Raw genomic sequence first — 21,090 nt, 5'->3', positions numbered from 1 at the left:
AAGTGCTACCATTCTCAGCAATCTCAGTGATCTTTAGGCTGCACCATGTGGGGCCATCCTCAGCAGCAGCATGTGACGTCCAATTCATGAGCACTCCAACCAGAAGAAGGGCATCAGGATGGATCAGGCAGGTCTGAGGGCAGAAAGGGCAGGATTTCTGGTATTTCAGGAATATCATGTGTACATTGACAGAAAGGGAGAGGGGGAGATTATTGGGTATGCTTATTGCCCCGTAATGGTTAAGGACAATGTATTTTGCGTGAATTGCGGGACTCAGGCAAGACTAGCTATGACAGCATAACTTAAAGGGAGAGCCAGAAGCTAACAGACATGAGCATGCCCTGGTATCTCGGTCATTATTTCTACTTCACACGGTATCTCGGACATTATTTCTACTTCTCGCGGTATCTCGGACATTATTTCTACTTCGCGCGGTATCTCGGTCATTATTTCTACTTCGCGCGGTATCTCGGTCATTATTTCTACTTCGCGCGGTATCTCGGACATTATTTCTACTTCGCGCGGTATCTCGGACATTATTTCTCCTTCGCGCGGTATCTCGGACATTATTTCTCCTTCGCGCGGTATCTCGGACATTATTTCACCTTCGCGCGGTATCTCGGACATTATTTCTCCTTCGCGCGGTATCTCGGACATTATTTCTCCTTCGCGCGGTATCTCGGACATTATTTCTCCTTCGCGCGGTATCTCGGACATTATTTCTCCTCCGCGCGGTATCTCGGACATTATTTCTCCTCCGCGCGGTATCTCGGACATTATTTCTCCTCCGCGCGGTATCTCGGTCATTATTTCTACTTCGCGCGGTATCTGGGACATTATTTCTACTCCGCGCGGTATCTCGGACATTATTTCTCCTTCCCGCGGTATCTCGGTGATTATTTCTACTTCGCGCGGTATCTCGGACATTATTTCTCCTTCGCGCGGTATCTCGGACATTATTTCTCCTTCGCGCGGTATCTCGGACATCATTTCTACTTCGCGCGGTATCTCGGACATTATTTCTCCTTCGCGCGGTATCTCGGTCATTATTTCTACTTCGCGCGGTATCTCGGACATTATATCTATTTCACACAGTAATAGATTATTTCTATCTGACACGGTAACCCATAGACATTATTTCTACTTCACACAGTAACCCCTTGACATTATTTTCATTACATCCCGCTTCTTTGGGCTGAGGTCCTGGAGAGAGAACTGATGCTCTATACGGCCAGAAAATATATGTGGACACTTGACCATTACACCCATATGTGCTTGTTAAACACCCGTTCCAGATCGATTCCCTCCTTTGCTGTTATAGTAAGCTCCGATTTTCAGGGAAGGCTTTCCACTAGATATTGGAGCGTGGCTGTGGGGATTTGTGCTCATTTAGCCATAAGAGCTTTAGTGACATCAAGTGCTGATGTTGGATGATGAGACCTGGGGTGTATCACAGTGGGGTTGACATCACAGCTCTTTGACGTCTTCATGGAGCTCGCTTTGTGTACAGGGGCATTGTCATGCTGGAGGAGGGTTTTTTTTTTTCTTCTTTTTTAGTAATATAATATATAGTGTACACTTCAAAACACAGGTCATACAGATCAACACAGAAATCTGCTCTGAACGTGTTTAGCATTAGATTTCCCAAGAGCATTTAAAGTGCACCTATTATGGCCTCTCAAATATCACCTTTCATGTAGTGCACGACGAACGGAGCTATTGACTCCCAGAAGACGGAGCCGATTCGGCTGAAACGACTCGTTAGTCATTTCAGACGTTACTTCCTGTCCTAACCTAGGTAGGTTTGTAACGAAAAGCTCCGCCTCTTGTCTTCATCGGCTGCACGCTGACAGATGGAGCTGATACCCGTTACAGTAGTGGGCGTTTCCTTTTCGACACGTTGACATCGGTAGATCAATCACAACAGACTCTGACATCTGACCAATCAGAGCAGAGTATGCCCTCTGAAAGGAGGAGTTTCGAATGAATCCTTTAGGACACTGGGGGAAACCAGGAAATGCTGCAATTTGAATTATAAGCACATTAAAGTGTTTTTTTATTTTTTTATTTATTTTTTTTTTACCTTGAATGCATGTAAATCTCTTGTATAAGACCTTTAAAACAAAATTATGCACGTTTCAAAAACCATAAAAGAAAAGCCACTTCCTGTATTCAAGTGCAGCTCGTGGCTGAGCCGTGTGATTTGCTCGCTTTATGGCCCCTTTGGCCTTCCATCCACAACTCAAGGAGAGGCGACGTGATTCTTGCGTGTGTGTGTGGAGGGGTTTTTTTCTTTTTTTTTTTTTTCTTTTTCTTTCCAAGGAGAGCTCCATTACGCGTTCAGTTCTCCGAGAGAAATCTGAATGGTGCTCGTCCTGATCTGATCGCATTGTATGCGGAAAGGGAGGGGAATACACGGACAAAACAAGGCGGGTGAAAGAAGGCAGACTTTAATCAGGTGCACGGAGAGGAGGGATGAAATCACGCCGTTAATATGATGCGCTTTCTGCTGGACTGCCTGAGGCCGGGACGTCAGCGCGCGGGCTGCGGCAGGTAAAGACGCACCGCAACCGCAGCATCCTCTACACCCCTACACCAAACATGCTTCATCTACAGCACCCCAGTGTGACATAAGTCCTGCATATGATTGCTTCTCAGGGTCGGAATGCAATGCAGGTAGTAGATGCTTTGGGTGTTTGCATGTCCCAAAACATTTGCATGAAAAAAAAAAACATTATATCAATACATTACATTATATTATAACACACACATAAAGAGCCCTAGATCACATGATCAAATCATATCTTATCTGAACTACCAAATGATATTCACTCAGTATATACAGCATCTCTATATCTCTCTCTAAATGATATACATACAGAAATGTTATTATTATTATTATAATTATTATTATTACTATTCCTAGGCTTATATTATTCATCATTTGTAAGCTTTCTCGAACATCATGCTGTTGTTCTGCGTCATATGTGCTCTGTATCAGGTGTGAGTCATGTGGTGTAACCAGGAAGATTGCAGGATTCTTTTTTTCTGAATGGAGATTGCACACCTTCTGTACACTCAGCAACACACACACACACACACACACACACAGAGAGAGCTCTCACTCACGCTTATTTCTATTTCATAGAAATTCACTTCAAAAAGGATGCATTACGCCATGGCGATACCGTTTTCGATGCATTGGTTTATGAACAACATGGCAGCAAAATCATGTAAAAAGTATGTAAAGCGTTTCTGCAAACTGAGACCGAATTATATTTTGATTCCTTTTTACCGCCGGTTCGAGTTCCCTGAGCTCGGGTTAGCGTCAGGGTAGAGTTTCATATGTTCTACGCGTGTCCGTGTGGGGTTCCTCGGGGTTCTCCGGTTTCCTCCAACCATCAAAAATCATGTCCACAAATAGTCAGGCTATTTGAAATCGCCCCTGTGAATGTGACTGAACGTCTGATTTACTGGCATCTAATTCCCGCATCGTACTCCGTGTCCCTAGGATTGTCTTCAGACCCACTGTTCTCCTGCCCAGGATGAAGCACTTACTGAAGACGAATAACGAAGCTTAGAAAGAGTCGAAATACTATTTTCTTGGTTGGTTTGTTATTAACATTAAACAACAGCTAGGATAATGTTGTGTTCTAGTATTATCACCGTTCTGACACCTGACCATACATGTGATACTCCCAGAAAATCATGTGATCCAGTATATTGCAATATTATATCAGCTGATTTTTTTTTTTTATTGGTCTACAGTATATGGATATCAAAGGATAATGCCGTCTTTCTGTAAGCGTCCCTATATCATCTTTTCAACTCTTTCCACCTGGTTTTTTTATTGTAAAGGCTGTAAAATAAAATAAAATTAATATTAATAAAAAAAAAAAAAAAAACGCAAAGCATAATTATTTTAAAGAGTATGCAGGAATGCAAGGCATTGACTACTGCTTCGCTTTGCTTCAGCTCTTTCTGAACGTGCCATTTTGTGTTTCAGAGAAAACTCGGTGGAGATACCAACGAAAGAGAGAGACCCTGGCAATGAAAATGAACTCAAGGTACGTGTTGTGTATGCGGGTTAAACTTCATAAACCAGTAGGTTTAAGAACAGGGGGTTGATAGAACCATTTTGCTCATGAATAATTCCTCGATTAATGCCAGTGTGTGTGTGTGTGTGTGTGTGTGTGTGTATATATATATATATGAATATATGATAAAGTGAATAAGAGCCTTGGCCCAGTCATGTGATTTATCTACTGACCGGGGTTTAATCAGTGACAAGGCATGGAGAATGAACTCGACAAACCAGCAGCAGGTTCTTCTCTGCTTTTTTTATGTACGTTCAAGAGCAAAGGCTAGCAGTGGAGTGGCACCGATGACATCACGGTGCTATTTTAGTGCTAGTGATCTGTGATTGGTGCCTCAGAGGTAAGCCCCACCTGCTAGATTTCACAGATTTGCACACACACACACACACACACACACATATTCACAGCTGCAGATAATCTAGTTCCGCTTGAGAGTATGTGAAAATCCTGCATGTGCTACTGTGTGTTTACTGTAATAGAATACCTGCCAGAAGAATTCTCACGGATGTTGAGTGTGTGATTGTATATTTCTGCTCCACTATCCATCTCCATTCTACAGGCACTAAATGTTGTTGGATGGAACTGCAGAAACTTCAGTGATAAAATAGGATTAAAAGTACAGTATAAGCAGACTGGTGCTTTGGCTTCATTATAAATGAACAGGATCAGGGCCTCAGTCCAGGTTTGGCATTTAACTGGACAGATTTGGCGACCTGCAATCCTTTAAAGAGCTGTGTAATTTAAATGGAAGATCTTAATGGATGGATAGATGGGTGATTGGATCGATAGATGGCTGGATGGATCAGTGAACGGATGATTGGCTGATTGGATGGATGAATTTGTATACATTATTAGAAAAAAAATGGGCGGATATGTTTTGATGGTAAATTTCATTTTGGTTACTGGTTGTTGTTGTTGTTGTTTTTTTTTAACGTATAGCGTTTGTACTGGATAGATGGATGTATGGATGAACAAATATTGACTAGAAAATGTTAAATTATGTATGAATTGGTGTCCTAGAGAATTTATTGCAATATGCAGGCTGCATATTGTATAATAAAAATGCAGTATTATAGATGGATGGATAGATAATTAGGAAATGTAGTGTGATGGATGGATGGATGGACAATTAGGAAATATAGTGTGATGGATGGATGGATGGATGGACAATTAGGAAATGTAGTGTGATGGATGGATGGACAATTAGGAAATGTAGTGTGATAGATGGATGGATGGATGGACAATTGGGAAATGTAGTATGATGGATGGATGGACAATTTGGAAATGTAGTGTGATGGATGGATGGACAATTAGGAAATGTAGTGTGATGGATGGATGGATGGATGGACAATTAGGAAATATGGTGTGATGGATGGATGGATGGACAATTAGGAAATGTAGTGTGATGGATGGATGGATGGATGGATGGATGGACCATTAGGAAATGTAGTGTGATGGATGGATGGATGGATGGACAATTGGGAAATATAGTATAATGGATGGATGGACAATTAGGAAATGTAGTGTGATGGATGGATGGACAATTAGGAAATGTAGTATGATGGATGGATGGACAATTAGGAAATGTAGTATGATGGATGGATGGACAATTAGGAAATATAGTATAATGGATGGATGGACAATTAGGAAATATAGTATAATGGATGGATGGACAATTAGGAAATGTAGTGTGATGGATGGATGGACGATTAGGAAATGTAGTGTGATGGATGGATGGACGATTAGGAAATGTAGTATAATGGATGGATGGATGGATGGACAATTGGGAAATGTAGTGTGATGGATGGATGGACAATTAGGAAATATAGTGTGATGGATGGATGGATGGACAATTAGGAAATGTAGTATAATAGATGGATAGATGGATGGATAGATAATTAGGAAATGTAGTGTGATGGATGGATGGACAGACAATTAGGAAATGTAGAATAATGGATGGATGGATGGATGGACAATTAGGAAATGTAGTATGATGGATGGATGGATGGATGGATGGATGGATGGATGGATGGATAGACAGACAACTAGGAAATGTATGATGGATGGATGGACAGACAATTAGGAAATGTAGTATGATGGATGGATGGACAATTAGGAAATGTAGTATGATGGATGGATGCATGGATGGATGGATGGACAATTAGGAAATGTAGTATGATGGATGGATGGACAGACAACTAGGAAATGTATGATGGATGGATGGATGGACAATTAGGAAATGTAGTATGATGGATGGATGGACAGACAACTAGGAAATGTATGATGGATGGATGGATGGACAATTAGGAAATGTAGTATGATGGATGGATGCATGGATGGATGGATGGACGATTAGGAAATGTAGTATGATGGATGGACAGTTAGGAAATGTAGTATGATGGATGGATGGACAATTAGGAAATGTAGAATGTTTTTCTGAGAGCTGCTTACTCTGTTATATAAAAATGTAGAATTCGAGATGACCGTTTGGATGGATGAATGTGCATAGATGGATGGATGGATAGATGGATAGACTTTATTGATCTTCACTACAGCAGGAGAATCTTCTGTACACATAATCAATAGTCGCACACTTACACACTCCACTCCACACATTTACACACTCTACCCAGAGCAAAAACAAAACAAAGTGCAAAAGAGAGCTACATCAAACTGAAACAGGAAGTGGGTCATGGTTACTGGCTGCTGGAATGGGTCTGTAACTGAAGGTGCTCCTATGGATATGATGAGTAAAATATTTCCATTTTCTTATTATCCATTTTTTTTCTACCACCCTCTTGTCTGTCACTGCCTCGAGTGAATTCAGAGTCAGTCTTTTAATAATAGATTTTATTATTAGAAATGGTCTTGCCTTCTTGTCCCTCCCATCCTGCCTCTCATTCCTTTTTTCACTCACAAGCGTATAATGTTCTGACATGTCTTAAGTGCAAGGATCTCAATATTGCAGCACACAGCATTGTACAGTCGATTGTTTACCCTGATTGCACACACACACCTAATGCAGCTTAATATAATTAGCTGATAAGATAAATGAAGTGTATCAGAGGAGAGGAAACAGTGCTCTGGATATCCTGGAGTGGTGCTGGAGAACCGTACACACACAGTAGTAATAAGTGGTCATGTGATACATATGTAAATTTTTTTAAAAATCATTTATTTACTGTTTAGACTGCGAGCAAAGAAAACATTCCTGAAGTTTAGCCAATGTGACCAGTGCATTTCTAGTTTTTACTTCACAATTTAGACTTTAAAGTAGCAGTTTGTTATTTAATGATTTTTTTTTTAGCTCCCTCTGTAGGCTGTAAGGTGAACTACAATCTTCAAAAGTCTTCCTCCTTCCCCATTTCCCCCAAGCCCTTCCCATGAATTTATAAACGTTTGTACGGTATGTATTTTAAATAATTTTGGCGGAACTGAATAGTTGTGTTCGGTTAGGGGCGGGGCTATTTTATGGGCCAGAAAAAAACTATCTATCCGGTCCCACTGCATGGCAGTAGTGTGAATCACAATATTATTAAGGCATATTTGAAATGATAGGATCATTAGTGGTTTAGAAACGCTTTTAAACATTACAAGTTGCACCTTTAAACCTAGGAAGCGGAGAAGCTAGTAAAAGAAAAACAATTTTCCTGCTTGGAGAAGTATAGAGAAGGGGTTTTTTTTTTGCATTATTAAAATGTGATAAAAGGCATGATGGTGTTATTATATCAGCACATGCCTCGTAAAAAATAATCCTCCTTTTAAGATGTGCACTCAGGAAGTGGAGTTTTCTTGTTGTGATGATAAAGAGGTGAAGTCTGGCGGTGAAATCTGTTCCACAGCCCTCTGTCACACTGAATAATGTTTGATATTGCTTTAGGCGGAAAAAGGGGTTAGCGACTGTTATTTCTGCTCGCACTAATATTCTGTGCTTCTGGTTCCTTGTCTAAGCGAATCTCTCTGTCCTTGTCCAGGATATGGAGGACGTGGTGGCGATGGAGGAAGGGGCTCTGCAGAGAGACAGGGCTCAGTGCCGGGACAGCCAGCAGGACCTCGAGAGCCTGGCCAAGAGGCGAGCACAGCTGAAGGAGGAAATCGAACGCATCCAAGAGCAGCGCAAGCAGGAAGGCCAGCTGGTAAAGCGCACACACACACACACACACACACACACACACACACATGCATATGCATGTCCATGTGCTCTGTCAAACCTTTGCAAATGTGACCTGGCCTGGAAAAAGTCTGTACTGCTGAAATCTCAAATAAATAAAAAAATAATAAATAAATAGATAGATAGATAGATAGATAAATAAATGAAATCCAATTTTGACCCAAATTCAGCTTCTTTTTTTTTCTTTTTAAAGAAGATGAGTGAACTGCGGTTGCAGTGAAAACTGTGACAATACACAACTGCAGTTTGTTTGTTTTTTTAAACAAAGGGGGCGGAGCTGAGCAGCTCTGCTTGCCTGAGGGCGTGGCTAGGTTCTTCTAGGCCTTTTCACTAAAGCTGCACTACCTGCGCTATGAGTTATCATGCAGAACAACTTAGCGATACGATTTTCAGTCCTTCCAGGATTTTGCGATCGCAGAAATGAACGCAAACCCGAGCAAACTCCACGATGTTCGGAGGAGCTTGCAGTTCTGTCAAATTTAACGAAGATTGCCCGCAGATTTCGGCCGAGACGCATCGGGTGACGTCACCCCGACGCGCGTTCAGTCAAAGCCTATTCCGTTCACGTGTGTCGAACATGAGTAGCGCTAAAAGGTCTTGTTTACAGTACCAACAGACGTCACTGGGAAACACAGTTTTGCCAGTTCAAGCACTTTTCCTCAAAAAACTCAACTCAAACTCGCATAGTAAACTCGCATTTAGAAAAATGCCACAGCAAAATAAAGCATTTTTGGCTGCTACATTCACAAAAAACCCAACAATTCAGCATAAATCCCCAACAGGCTGGATTTTATTTGTCGAGTCAAGAGATCGATGTGAGCAGTAGTCAAACGATAAGATTTCTCTGGCTTTAGTCTACATAAAAGTCAGCTTTTTTTTTTTTAATACATAAAAGGCAGCCTCTTGCTTAATTAAAAGTTGTTCCACCTATGACATTAAGAGGTATATCCTTGTGATTTATAAACTACTGGCACATCAACCAGTCTTGTGCCTGAATTAACGACGCAGTGACATGGCTGGCCAAGAAACAACCAAGAAGCCTACAGTCACCTGGAAGGACACGATGTTTAAAACTGGCTGTGTTTTTCCACACAGCGTTCAATTCGTATAGATCTAAAAACTCTCAAACGAAATCTAACCGAGCGGACGGGATCTCCATCAGTGAACGTCATTTTCCCATTTCCGGGTTGATCCTGATTTTAAACGGACGACTTGCGTATACAAACTCTTAATAGTTTAATACATTACCCACAATGCCTTTCGACGCCTTTCTGATAGCGCTGCCTAAAGAGAACGATGCAGCAGTGCTTTAGTCCTACAATCTGCCCATTCTGTTCAAACCGATCAGCTTTCAATGCGCCATCAGCGCCGTTGCTCTCGCCCTGTCTTAGTTTGCTCACTAGCCGAGCTGCATTCTGGGAGTTTGAGTCCAGTGTTTGTATCAACGCCTCCACTCTGAGATTGGCTGCAAAATGATGATCTCTATGATGTCCGATTGAAATATCTGCTCCGTGTGTGTGTGTGTGTGTGTGTAGCTCCTGTCTCTGCAGGAGGAGCAGGAGGAACTGGAGCAGAGAGTGCAGGAATACGACGGCGAGCTGAAGAGAGCTAAAGAGGAGCTGCAGCGGCTCCAGGAGGAGATCAGCAGCACCAGAGCGCGGGTGGAGGAGGTGCACGGCCGCATCGGCCCGCTCAAACACTGCATCGGAGAAACGTACACAGAGATCACTGAGGTTAGAGCTCAGCTTTTCGCTCAGCATTTTAATAAATAAATAAATAAATCCAGCCAAAGACTGTGATACTCTTCTACATATTTTGTATTGAAACATTTTATTTATCTGTCTAATCGCATACGTTTGCATATGTAATAAATCCATAAATCTTTGCATACTATTAGAATGAAAATGCCTTTCGTTTCTTTCTTTATTCGAATTCAACGAACGCTTATGAGTCAATATTTTTATGCCATGCGCTGTACACAGGTTTTGACGTCAATCCAACATTAGGACACGAGGAAATTCCTCATTAATATCCTTCTCATTAGGGATCGGAACGAGGATTTCATGAACGCGGCTCATATAGAGCAGAAAAATATGTTCATGTTTAATACGGAGCGATTGTGAAGTGGGCGGGGCTTAAGTTCGTTCGAAAGGACCGATACGCTTGGGTGAAAGCAATGAAATAAACGTTTTTTGTTTGATGTTTTGATATTTGGATTACGGTTCAAGGGAAGACATTTTATCCCCGGATCTGAAAACTGACTGACATGACCAGAATTTGTTGTTTCTGTATAAAATGGGTTTTTTGGGGGTTTTTTTTTCGTGAAGCGTCACGTGTGCACGAATAAATTGTAAGAATGGCTCGATTGTAACGAATAATTTTTATTTACTTGCACAAACGGTATTCATTGAAATAACTTCCTCGCTGTAAATTAACTGTAAATTACTTGGGAGCTTGTGCTAACGATAAATAATTAATCAAGCCAATAAATAATTGATGAAGAAATGTGAATAAATAAATGAAAAGAACAGGAACAGGCCCTGTAAGTGGTGTACAGCTTCCCAGAGAGCTGCATTGATTTAACCCCAACCCCCCCCCCCCCCCCCCCCCCCCCAATAGTGTTCTTCAATCCAATTCAGTTCTTCACACCAAAGGATTTTTTTTTTTTTTTTTTTTTTTTTCTTTTTCCAATTAAAGGCGTGTTCTTAATAGACCATTTTTAGTCGATGTGATAACATTAACGGAATAATTCCACCAGAAGACACTGAACATTTACGTTAAGAGTCGATCAGCCAATTGGTGCTTGAATTTTATTTCTTTATTTTTATCCCACTTATACAAGACTGAATAAGTAAGCAAACTGCATGTCTAACTCATCACACACTCACAGAGCTAAAAAAAACAAACAAACAAAAACCAGTCATAGCAGCCATGTTGAAGCGTGCAGGTAAAGTCAGAATGCACGAAATGACTCAGCATATTTAGGTTTAGAGTCTGTTGTATCTGTTGAATTATCTATCTATCTATCTATCTGTATTATAATGATAATGAGTCTTTATTGGTCACGCATACATTACAGCACAGTGAAATTCTTTTCTTTGCATATCCCAGCAGACCATGAAGTTGGGGTCAGAGTGCAGGGTCAGCCATGATACAGCGCCCCGGAGAGAGTTAAGGGCCTTGCTCAAGGGCCCAACGGTGGCCAGGGCTTGAACCCCGACCTTCCGATCAGTAACCCAGAGCCTTAACCGCTACCCCTACCTGCTAAGCCAGCGCTGCCCCCAAATCGGTGGATTCAGTGATTATGTATTGTCTATGTACTATAATCAATCAATTTAAGAAGGAAAAAAGGAAACACTTTGTGTGGGGGAAATAAGTCTTAACATCCAATATGCTACTCATGACTGTACATCCACGAAGTACACCATTCATCATTATATTGATACACTTTTATCAAATTGCATATTTCCAATGTCTAAAAACGAAATTGTACATTAGAAGCGACTCGGATGATAACGTAGCGTCAATGTGTTGTGTGGTTTCATTTTTTTCCCCTTATAACGCAGTACTATTGAATCCAAGAATCCGATTGGTCAGGAGGCGTCGATTAATTTTCCGTAACAGTAACTCAAATCACAGGTTAATATTAATATGTCATTGTTACTATAGTAACAACTCATTCATAGGGACTTGTATTGAGGAGACTATACATAAATTAAGCCTAAGAATAAATATATTAAAATGTGTTGTTATTGAACAGATATAAAAATATATAAATATGTATTCTTTGGTGTAAGTTTTCTGTAAGGAGACGTTTTATTTCATTCATATTTATGGAAGGAGTCTCCGGTGTCAGGGCTTTGTAGCTGTCAGTGTTCTATGTTAATAGCTGTGATAACGTAAGAGGTAATAGGAACGGACTTGTCTCATTCTTTTTAACACATGAAATTGTCAGCTCTGGCAACTTGCTGTGGTAGAAGAGGAAGAAAACACTTTGAGACGTTCTGTTATCGGAAAATAATCGACTTTGTGGTGGTGACGTAATAACAGGCCACTCCGTCGTTGATTGTTTCCTATAACGGCTCATGTTAATGTTGTAATAGGGTGCAGGTAGAGCTACAGAGGCCAGATTTAAATCAAACATGTAATGTGTATGGTGATGTAATTGTGCAGTTTGAACAATGAAAAACTGGTAGCTATAAGCTTCACGTCCTTGCTAGCTACATTAGGAGACACCACGCAAAAATTAATACACTAAATTATATGAAACGATCTTTTCTGTAGAACAAGTAGGAGGGGGAAAAAAGCATGGACATTGTGTGTCGTGTGTTATGAGCTAATTTGCATAATTTTGTGAAGCAATGACTGAATTGTAATCTACATTTCAGTGTAAACACATTTTTTTGTGTGTGTGTGTGTGTGTGTGTGTGTGTGTGTGTGTGTGTGTGTGTGTGTGTGTGTTTTTCCCCTCCATTTATTTTCTCCTAGGCTAAACAGAGACTAGGTGAACTGATTACTGAGATGATTGCCATCGAGACGTGTGCTCCTGAGATCACGTCCCAGCAGGCGACGGAAAGCTTAAACGTGACTGCAAACGGCAGTTCCAGAGAGGAAGACGAGGATGCCGAAGTGCACTGCCGTCTTGACGAAAAAGCACTCAAACATTGCAGTGTAGAGAACGAGCCTTCTGAGCAGGAACACGAAGACGGACCTGAGAAACTGCAGCGCTCTGCTGAGAACTTGGTCTAACACATTATATCAAATTAACTGAAGTGACTTATTGTATGCATTTAAATCAGTGCTAGTCCTAGCCGTTCTGGGACCATAATAAAAAAAAATGGCGAACAACGTCCTCATCACCAGATAATAAACAGTCTAGTCTAGAGAGCAAGCTAAGCTATTTAGTTAGCCGATAATTGCTAGCACTAGTGAGAGCACTGTTATGGTTTCAGTATCAGTGTCGCATTAGCCACTTAGTGTCCAGCCATATATATATATATATATATATATATATATATATATATATATATATATATATGTATATGTATATATGTGTGTGTATGTATATATGTATATATATATATATATATATATATATATATATATATATATATATATATATATGTGTGTATATATGTATGTATGTGTGTGTGTGTGTACATCTTTTACCTCAGGAAGTATAGTGTGACTGTAAATAAACATAGCTCAATCAGTAGCTAGCTAATTCCCTGTCTAATGTTTGGAAACCACTTCAGGGTGTTCTAGCATCTTCTAAACATTATTAGCTAGCTAAGAAAATGCAGGGTTACCTAAACTAGCTTCCATTTTAATTTCAACTGTTGAACTAGCTAGTTAACTTGCCTGACTAACAAGCTAATGTAAATAAACACGTCTCTCGATCAGAAGCTAGTTAGTTCCGTCTAATGTTTGGAAACCCCTTTCGAATGTTCACGATAAAGGTTCTAACACATCGTAACGATTATTAGCTAGCTAAGACAATGCTAGCTTCAAGGTCATTTCAACTGTTTAACTAGCTTGCTAACATAGTTGACATAAGCAGAAGGACCAGCACTGTTGATGTTTAATAATCGTTTATATTTTGCTTTGCGCATATGGTTTCTGTATATGCTCTGTGCTGCATACGCTTGTCTTTATGTGTTCGGGCCCCTTATTTTGTGATTATTTTAATTCCACAGAAGAGCAGTGGTTCATCTTCATTCACTGAGATCACTTTGACGGAGTTTAAAGAAGAGGATGCGTCACCCAGATCAATAACTTCACAGGTAAAGGGCACACACAGTAAGAACTGATTGTCATGAATAAAGGCATTTTTTATTTATCAGGAAGCAGGTGTCTGTAATGCTGTATCAGATTTATATCTATATTTAATATTTCCTGGATACAGGATTCATGGTCAAATATTTAGCGAAGAAACAGTGTGTGTATATATAGACATTAAGACATGTGGTGTTTCAATTGTCTTGAAACAGCACTGTGGATTGTGTCCCATTGAAATGCGCAATATACACCAACCGCCCACTTTAATAGGAACACCAGTACACCTGTTCATTCTTGCAGTTATCTTATCGGGGGAATCATGAGGCAGCAGCGCAATGCATAAAATCATGCAGGTACAGGTCAAGAGTTTCAGTTAATGTTCACATCAAACATCAGAATTGGGGGGGATATCCTAGTAACCTTGATCGTGGTGTGAATTGCATTGTTAGTGCCAGACAACAATGGCTGGTATGCGTGTTTCAAAAACGGCCAATCTCCTGGGAGTCTCTAGAGGTTATACAGAATGGTGTGAAAAACAAAAAGCATCCAGTGAGCAACAATTATGGGGCAGAAACTCCTTGATGAGAGGTCAGAGAAGAATGGCCAGACCAGTTCGAACTGACAGGAAATGTACAGAAATTCAAATAACCACTCTTTACAACCACGGTGAGCAGAAAAGCATGTCAGAATGCACAACTTATTGAACTTTGAGGTGCTACAACAGCAGATCTGGGTGTTTTTATGCATTGCGCTGCTGCCGGATGATGAATGGATGAATGTATGAATAAGCACGGGTGGAGGTGTTCCTATTAAAGTGGCTGGTAAGCATACATATCTACAATATAAACTTTTAGATTTTGTTTCCCAGTATTTTTGCAATATTTGATAGTATTAAATATGGAGTGCTGCCCAGCTATTAGGATTAAACAAATACGCTTTCCTGCCATACAAGGATGATTATTAGCAACAGGCCAAAATTACTTATTTCGACCCTAACCCCATTTCATGGGAAAACCTTGATTGTGTCTGATTACAGAAATGTCATTTCTCACTTAACGCTGACTTTCTGGAACTAGTCCTACCCTAAAAATCTAATCACATGGTATTTATGAAATTCACTACTCCGTACTACTATGCCTTCATCACTTGAGATTTTCTCTATAAAGCACACAGGCTCTGCTGATCTGGAAGAAGAGGATTTTGAAATCGTCCAATCCCTCATGTCCAAACCGGTTCATCAGACTGCTAGCAAGGAGTTTGACTTCTTCCACCCAGACCCTTTTGTTGATTGTAAGTGGGACTGTTATCTGATATCATCTACTTTGATTTAAATCGGCATTCCCAGGCTTGCTGGAACACGTCGAGTTTTAAGCGTGTCGTTTAGGAAGCAGTTTTTCTGTCACCTTAAGCATATATAAATTGTCTTTAGAATATTTATATATTTATAATAAATGATAAATTCTCATGGACGTATTCGTTTCTATATTAAAGAAAATACTCATTAAAAAAATGATTACAGTATACATAATATGCAAATGCAGCATGAGTAAAGTACATTCCATCTATTTCCTAGATGATGTGTTTGGAGATGAACGCTTTCCAAAAGTGGATATGACAGGTCAGTGTTGTGTGTGTGTGTGTGTGTGTGTGTTATGTGTTCTTAAATACTGCATAATTTTAACATAGTTTGTATAGTTTTACCTAGTTCTTGTATTAATGTGTTAGTGTGAACTAGATGTTTCTTTAGGAAATCTCAAATCAGTACCTAACACAGTGTTGTTTTCTCTCAGAATTCCTATCTGGTGATCCATTCAAAGGAAGCGACCCCTTTGCTTGTGATAACCTGTTCAGTGATGTAGAAAACAGCCCGTTTCCTCAGGATTCTCCCATCAGTGAAGAAGGCAATGCTAAGGAATCCAACCCTTTGACCTTGAGTCCTGAATCTGCTAGTAAAGAAGACCCTGCCGATATCTCAAATGTTGCCCATATTCCAGCTAGTTCTAAATGCAGTCAGTCCATTGACTCTGGGATGTTTGAACAAAACATCCCTGAGTTTGCTGAGTCCGATCAACACGTGTCATACACTGATGTCTGTCCTCAGGTTGGAATCGAAATCACAGTGACCCAAGATCTCGACACCATAGGAAACGAGTTGGATCTGCCCGCAATCCCCAAGATTGAAGATGGAGGACATTTTGACCCTATTGGTTGCGAACATAATGACATTCAGGACTCTGAGTCTAGTTCGACAGTTGAAAGCTCCTTTGATGGAGATTTTGGCATAGCTGAAGATCATCCAGAGGAGGAGCCAGAAGTTGAGGCAGGACCCAGTTATGTTAAGAGGAATCAAGCGCTGTACGGACTTCAGCGGATTGATACAAGCTCATACACTAGTTTTCCTCTCAGTCCTGACGCGTATGATCCGGAGCCGTTTCCTGTCAGCAGTGACGTAGACGAGAAGCCATCGTCGTTCAGTTCTGATCACAATACTGTCACTGAAATAAAGCCTGAGATGGAATTAATTGAAGACACCGAAAATGTGTCCCCTCATATTGATCCTGGTAGTCCTAGCCCTCCCAATCAAGAGATACATGATGTGAAGCGTGAGCCTTGCTCTCTTGAGCTAAAAGAAGATCATTTCAGTAATACAAATGACGCGACCCATAATGAAGAACCCTCTGACTCAGACGACCACAAATTTGGAGATATCTATTTTTTCACAGTCCGGTTAGACCCTGGTAGTTCTGACACTAGTCCTGTTTCTCCTGAAGTAAGTGAGAAAAAGAAATCGGAGGCTGAAAACGCGAGTCCTGAATCCGTTGACATGGATGAATTTGACTATGCTGCTCCAGAGGATGAGAACCCTAAGCAGTGTAGTTTCAAAGATTATCCAGAGGAAAGCTTTGATAGAGAAGAAGCCGAGGTCCGATCCGAACAACCCTCCATCAGTCCTGAACCAAATGAACCTACTGAATCTGAGGCAGAAGATTCACATTCAAGCCCCGTTTCTCCTGAAGTAAGTGAGAAAAAGAAATCGGAAGCTGAACACGCGAGTCCTGGATCCGTTGACATGGATGAATTTGACTATGCTGCTCCAGAGGATGAGGACCTTAAGCAGTGTAGTTTCGAAGATTATCCAGAGGAAAGCTTTGACAGAGAAGAAGCCGAGGTCAGAACAGAACAACCCTCCATCAGTCCTGAACCAAATGAACCTATTGAGTCTGAGGCAGAAGATCCATATTCAAGCCCCGTTTCTCCTGAAGTAAGTGAGAAAAAGAAATCGGAAGCTGAACACGCGAGTCCTGAATTTGTTGACATGGATGAATTTGACTATGCTGCTCCAGAGGATGAGGACCCTAAGCAGTATCGTTTCCAAGATTATCCAGAGGAAAGCTTTGACAGAGAAGAAGCCGAGGTCCGATCCGAACAACCCTCCATCAGTCCTGAACCAAATGAACCTATTGAGTCTGAGGCAAAAGATCCACATTCAAGCCCCGTTTCTCCTGAAGCTAAACACCAAAGTCCTGGCCTTGACCACTTTGAATGCAATATATTTGATTTAGAGTGCAACAGTGTATTTAATCCCCGATCTGAAAATAAAGAAAACGCTGACCTAGATAGTACTGTGGATACAAATTCAGAGAGCTGTAATACAGAGCCTGTAGTTCAGTACCTCATTAGCCCTGTCTCTGGTGACACTGGGATGTTCGCGACCGATGGTTACAAGCTTTGTGCTCGCAACCCATTCAGCTTTGATGTTGGAAGCATAGATCACTGTGAGGACACTGAAAGGAATCCTGAGCCTCCTAACTCTGAAACTTGTGTCATAAATGAATCTGGCTCATCTGAGACAAGTCTCCAAAGTTTGGTCCTACTTGATCCAGTACTCATAGGTAACCCAATACATGCATTTGATGCCAAAAATCCAAACACTGACAGCGGAAGACTAGATTCTGGGTATCATGAATTTGGTGGACTGGATCCTTTCAGTCCCGCACCTACAGATTCACGTCCAGAGTCTACAGAAATGGGTCCAGGCTCTGTAACTGAAAATCTAGAGATAGTGGTGCCCAATCCCACAAATTTGGATGTACATGTTTCAGATCCCTTTAGCCCTGAGTCCAGTGATACAACAATATTTGATTCTGAACCTGAAATCTGTAACCCTGCGACCAACGATGGAATAACAAACGATTCAGGTCTTGGGTGTACTGGTTCGTCTGATGTACTTGCCGAGTCCTTTAGCGGATCTGAATTCGACAGTTTTGACCCCTTCAGTCCGATGCCGCATCTTACAGGAAGCAATTACGCTCACTCCAACATGGATATCCTTGTCCCTGGATCTGTCCAAGATGATTCCAGATCTTATGGAGATTACAGATCCAGTAGCTGGGACTCCGGAGTTAGTCAGTCTCCTCAACTACACTGTGATTCTGCACCAAACAGAGCGGATCCCCTCCTACCACTTGAGGCTAACCTGGTCAGCCCTGATACCCAAAGCCTAAGCTATTCATCCAGTTACTCAACAACAGACTTTATTTTCCAGTCCGATTCCAGTACCTTTACCGATATTGGCTCTTTTTCACCCAAAGTTGAGAAAATAACCGTACAGGACAAAAATTCCACGGTAAGTGTCACAGCCATGGAAGACCTCGCCGAAATCGATTTCTTCTGCTCTGAGCTCAGCAAAATGGTGGCCTCACGTTCCTCTGATTCCGTTCAGCAAAGTGTCACTGAAATGCTTTTTGGCTCTAATCCAGACACTGCCAAGTTCTATCCATGGGATTTGGAAAACAGCAGCACTGATATTAAAGAGACCTCAAGTCCAGAAGTTGATTTCGGCCATACGCCGGACGAGGCCGAGAAACCTAGCTTGCTATGATGACGGGACACTCCTAAAAATTCCATAGACCTATGTAGTACTATTATAGAAACTCCTTGAGTTTTCTGTTAGGAATCTGAGCTCATGCTTCCAGGAAATGACATCATCAACGACTGAACATTACTTTGAACATGCATATCATATGACACCAGAGGATTACCTACAGTAGCAAGGACAACATTACCTATCTATATGGAGGTGCTTCGAAGCCAGAAGATTACCGAGCCCTGAAACATTAGTTATGGAATCTCCCTAGAAATAAGTAGCATACTTGACCTTTCTGACCTTTTTAACCCTTTTAGAAAGATGGTATCCTCCATTTTAGAAGTAGCCTGTATCTGATGGCCTGCAAATCCTTGTAAAGGCAGATGGACAGTTTAAGTAGCACCACTGTGTCACATTGTACCTCCATTTTTATTTTTGAAAGAATACCATGGCTTGATGTAACAAGCATGCTACGTTGTCCTTCCCAGCTTCTTGGGTTATTTCAGGGGTGTATAACGTATGCCTTTATTCATACATCTGTACAAACCTGACTTGTTTAACAGGGTTTATTTCAAAATAGAGCGAGAGATATGATACAACTGACTGAAAGTTCTCACATTGAATACCTCCAGTACAGTGCTGCATGAATCAAGTGTTCTTAAGGAGTGTATGTGGAGATTATTAATTCATCCACTGGCTACTTTTAGAGATTCCATTGAATTTAGCAGTGTTTGCATCTAGTGAGTGAGTCTGGTAAACAAGTCGTTACATTTGTATGGCCTACACTACTTACTATCTTGATCATACTAAGTAGCATTTTATACAGGGTTCTGTTCTTCATTTTCACACAGCATCACAAATCATCGTATAAGAGCTCTGCTTGTTCAGGCCTTGGAATCTGCAATACTAATCAATATATAGAGAATTGCCAATGTTTTATAAGCAATTCATAACACACATATGAAATTATATATAATTACATGTTCAGCCTAATGTAACTACTACAAATCCACACCAATGGAGATTTTAAGCAACTGCTGAAACACTAATTATGTCACGTGTGTGTGTGTACGCCTGTACTAGATGTCTGTCTGTTCTTGTGTGCAAAGTGTTTTATCATTGGCATCAAAACATTCATTTGTTAAAGATAAATGAATATATAATGCAGTAAAAGTTTTAAAACAGCTGTACTTGTCAGTTTTATGATTTCCATATTAGGTCGTAGGTGTGAGTGGTAATACACAAGGAAGAAAATACTGGGTAAGAAAATGAAATGTTCCAATGTGACATTGCAGTTAAAACATATAGTCACACATATGAGAAATAAAAACTTTATACGAAACACGCAGACGCTTTCATGCAAACAAGCATTGGACAAAACAAAACATGGAATGTAGGTATGGTTTCAGAGATGGTCCTTGCTGGCTTTTAAACGTTTTATAGATAGAGACATTTATTTTATGAATACAATCCATCCTGGTTTCTTCTGTTTTTGTGTACGTCTCATACTAAATAGTTGTAGATCTTTAAACGAAATACAACGTAAAACGAAGGCAACCTGAGTGAACACACAATACAGTTTTTATTTATCTATTTATTTATTTTGCCACACTGGAGGGTTTTCGAGCATGAACTGCTCGTTTAAGGTCCTGCCACAGCAGCTCAGTTGGAGTCAGGACTTTGACTAGGACACTCCAAAACTTTAATAGAGCTTTTTTTGAACCATTCAGATTGTGGACTTACTCCTACACTTTGGATCATTGTCTTGCTGCATAATCCAGTTACGCTTGAGTTTCAACTTATGGACTGAAGACCATAAGAGAGAAGAATTCATGTTTCGCTCAATTCTTACAAGTTGCCCGGGCCCTGAAGAAGCAAAGCATCCCCACACCATCACACTTCCACCACCATGCTTGACCGTAGGTATGATGTTCTATTTGTGGAATTCTGTGTTTGGTTTAGTCCAGATGTAACGGGACTCCTTTCTTCCAAACAGTTCCACTTTCCACTCATCAATCCACAGAACATTCTCCCAAAAGGTTTGAGGATCATCAAGGTGTGTTTTGGCAAAATTCAGACAATCCTTAATATTCTTCTGGGTTAGCAGTGGTTTTCACCTCACCACTCTTCCATGGATGCCATTTTTGCCCAGTGTCTTCCTGATAGTGGAGTCATGA

The 21,090-nt window shown here is 40.7% G+C and overlaps 1 protein-coding gene across 1 annotated transcript; it reads left to right on the top strand.

Moving 5' to 3' along the window:
• The first annotated feature begins 2,208 nt into the window (after positions 1 to 2,208).
• On the top strand, positions 2,209 to 20,118 carry si:ch73-140j24.4 (uncharacterized). Its single transcript, XM_017473222.3, has 9 exons — positions 2,209 to 2,553; positions 4,007 to 4,067; positions 8,072 to 8,233; positions 9,804 to 10,001; positions 12,757 to 13,011; positions 13,965 to 14,051; positions 15,213 to 15,336; positions 15,620 to 15,664; positions 15,837 to 20,118. Exons 1-9 carry the CDS (start codon positions 2,495 to 2,497, stop codon positions 18,926 to 18,928), a joined length of 4,083 nt encoding a protein of 1,360 aa, XP_017328711.2. The 5' UTR covers positions 2,209 to 2,494; the 3' UTR covers positions 18,929 to 20,118.
• The last annotated feature ends 972 nt before the right edge of the window (positions 20,119 to 21,090 follow it).

Source organism: Ictalurus punctatus, chromosome 7 (assembly GCF_001660625.3).
Source record: "Ictalurus punctatus breed USDA103 chromosome 7, Coco_2.0, whole genome shotgun sequence".
In the NCBI taxonomy this organism is placed as follows: Eukaryota; Metazoa; Chordata; class Actinopteri; order Siluriformes; family Ictaluridae; genus Ictalurus; species Ictalurus punctatus.
This window is presented reverse-complemented; position numbering and strand designations above follow the sequence as displayed.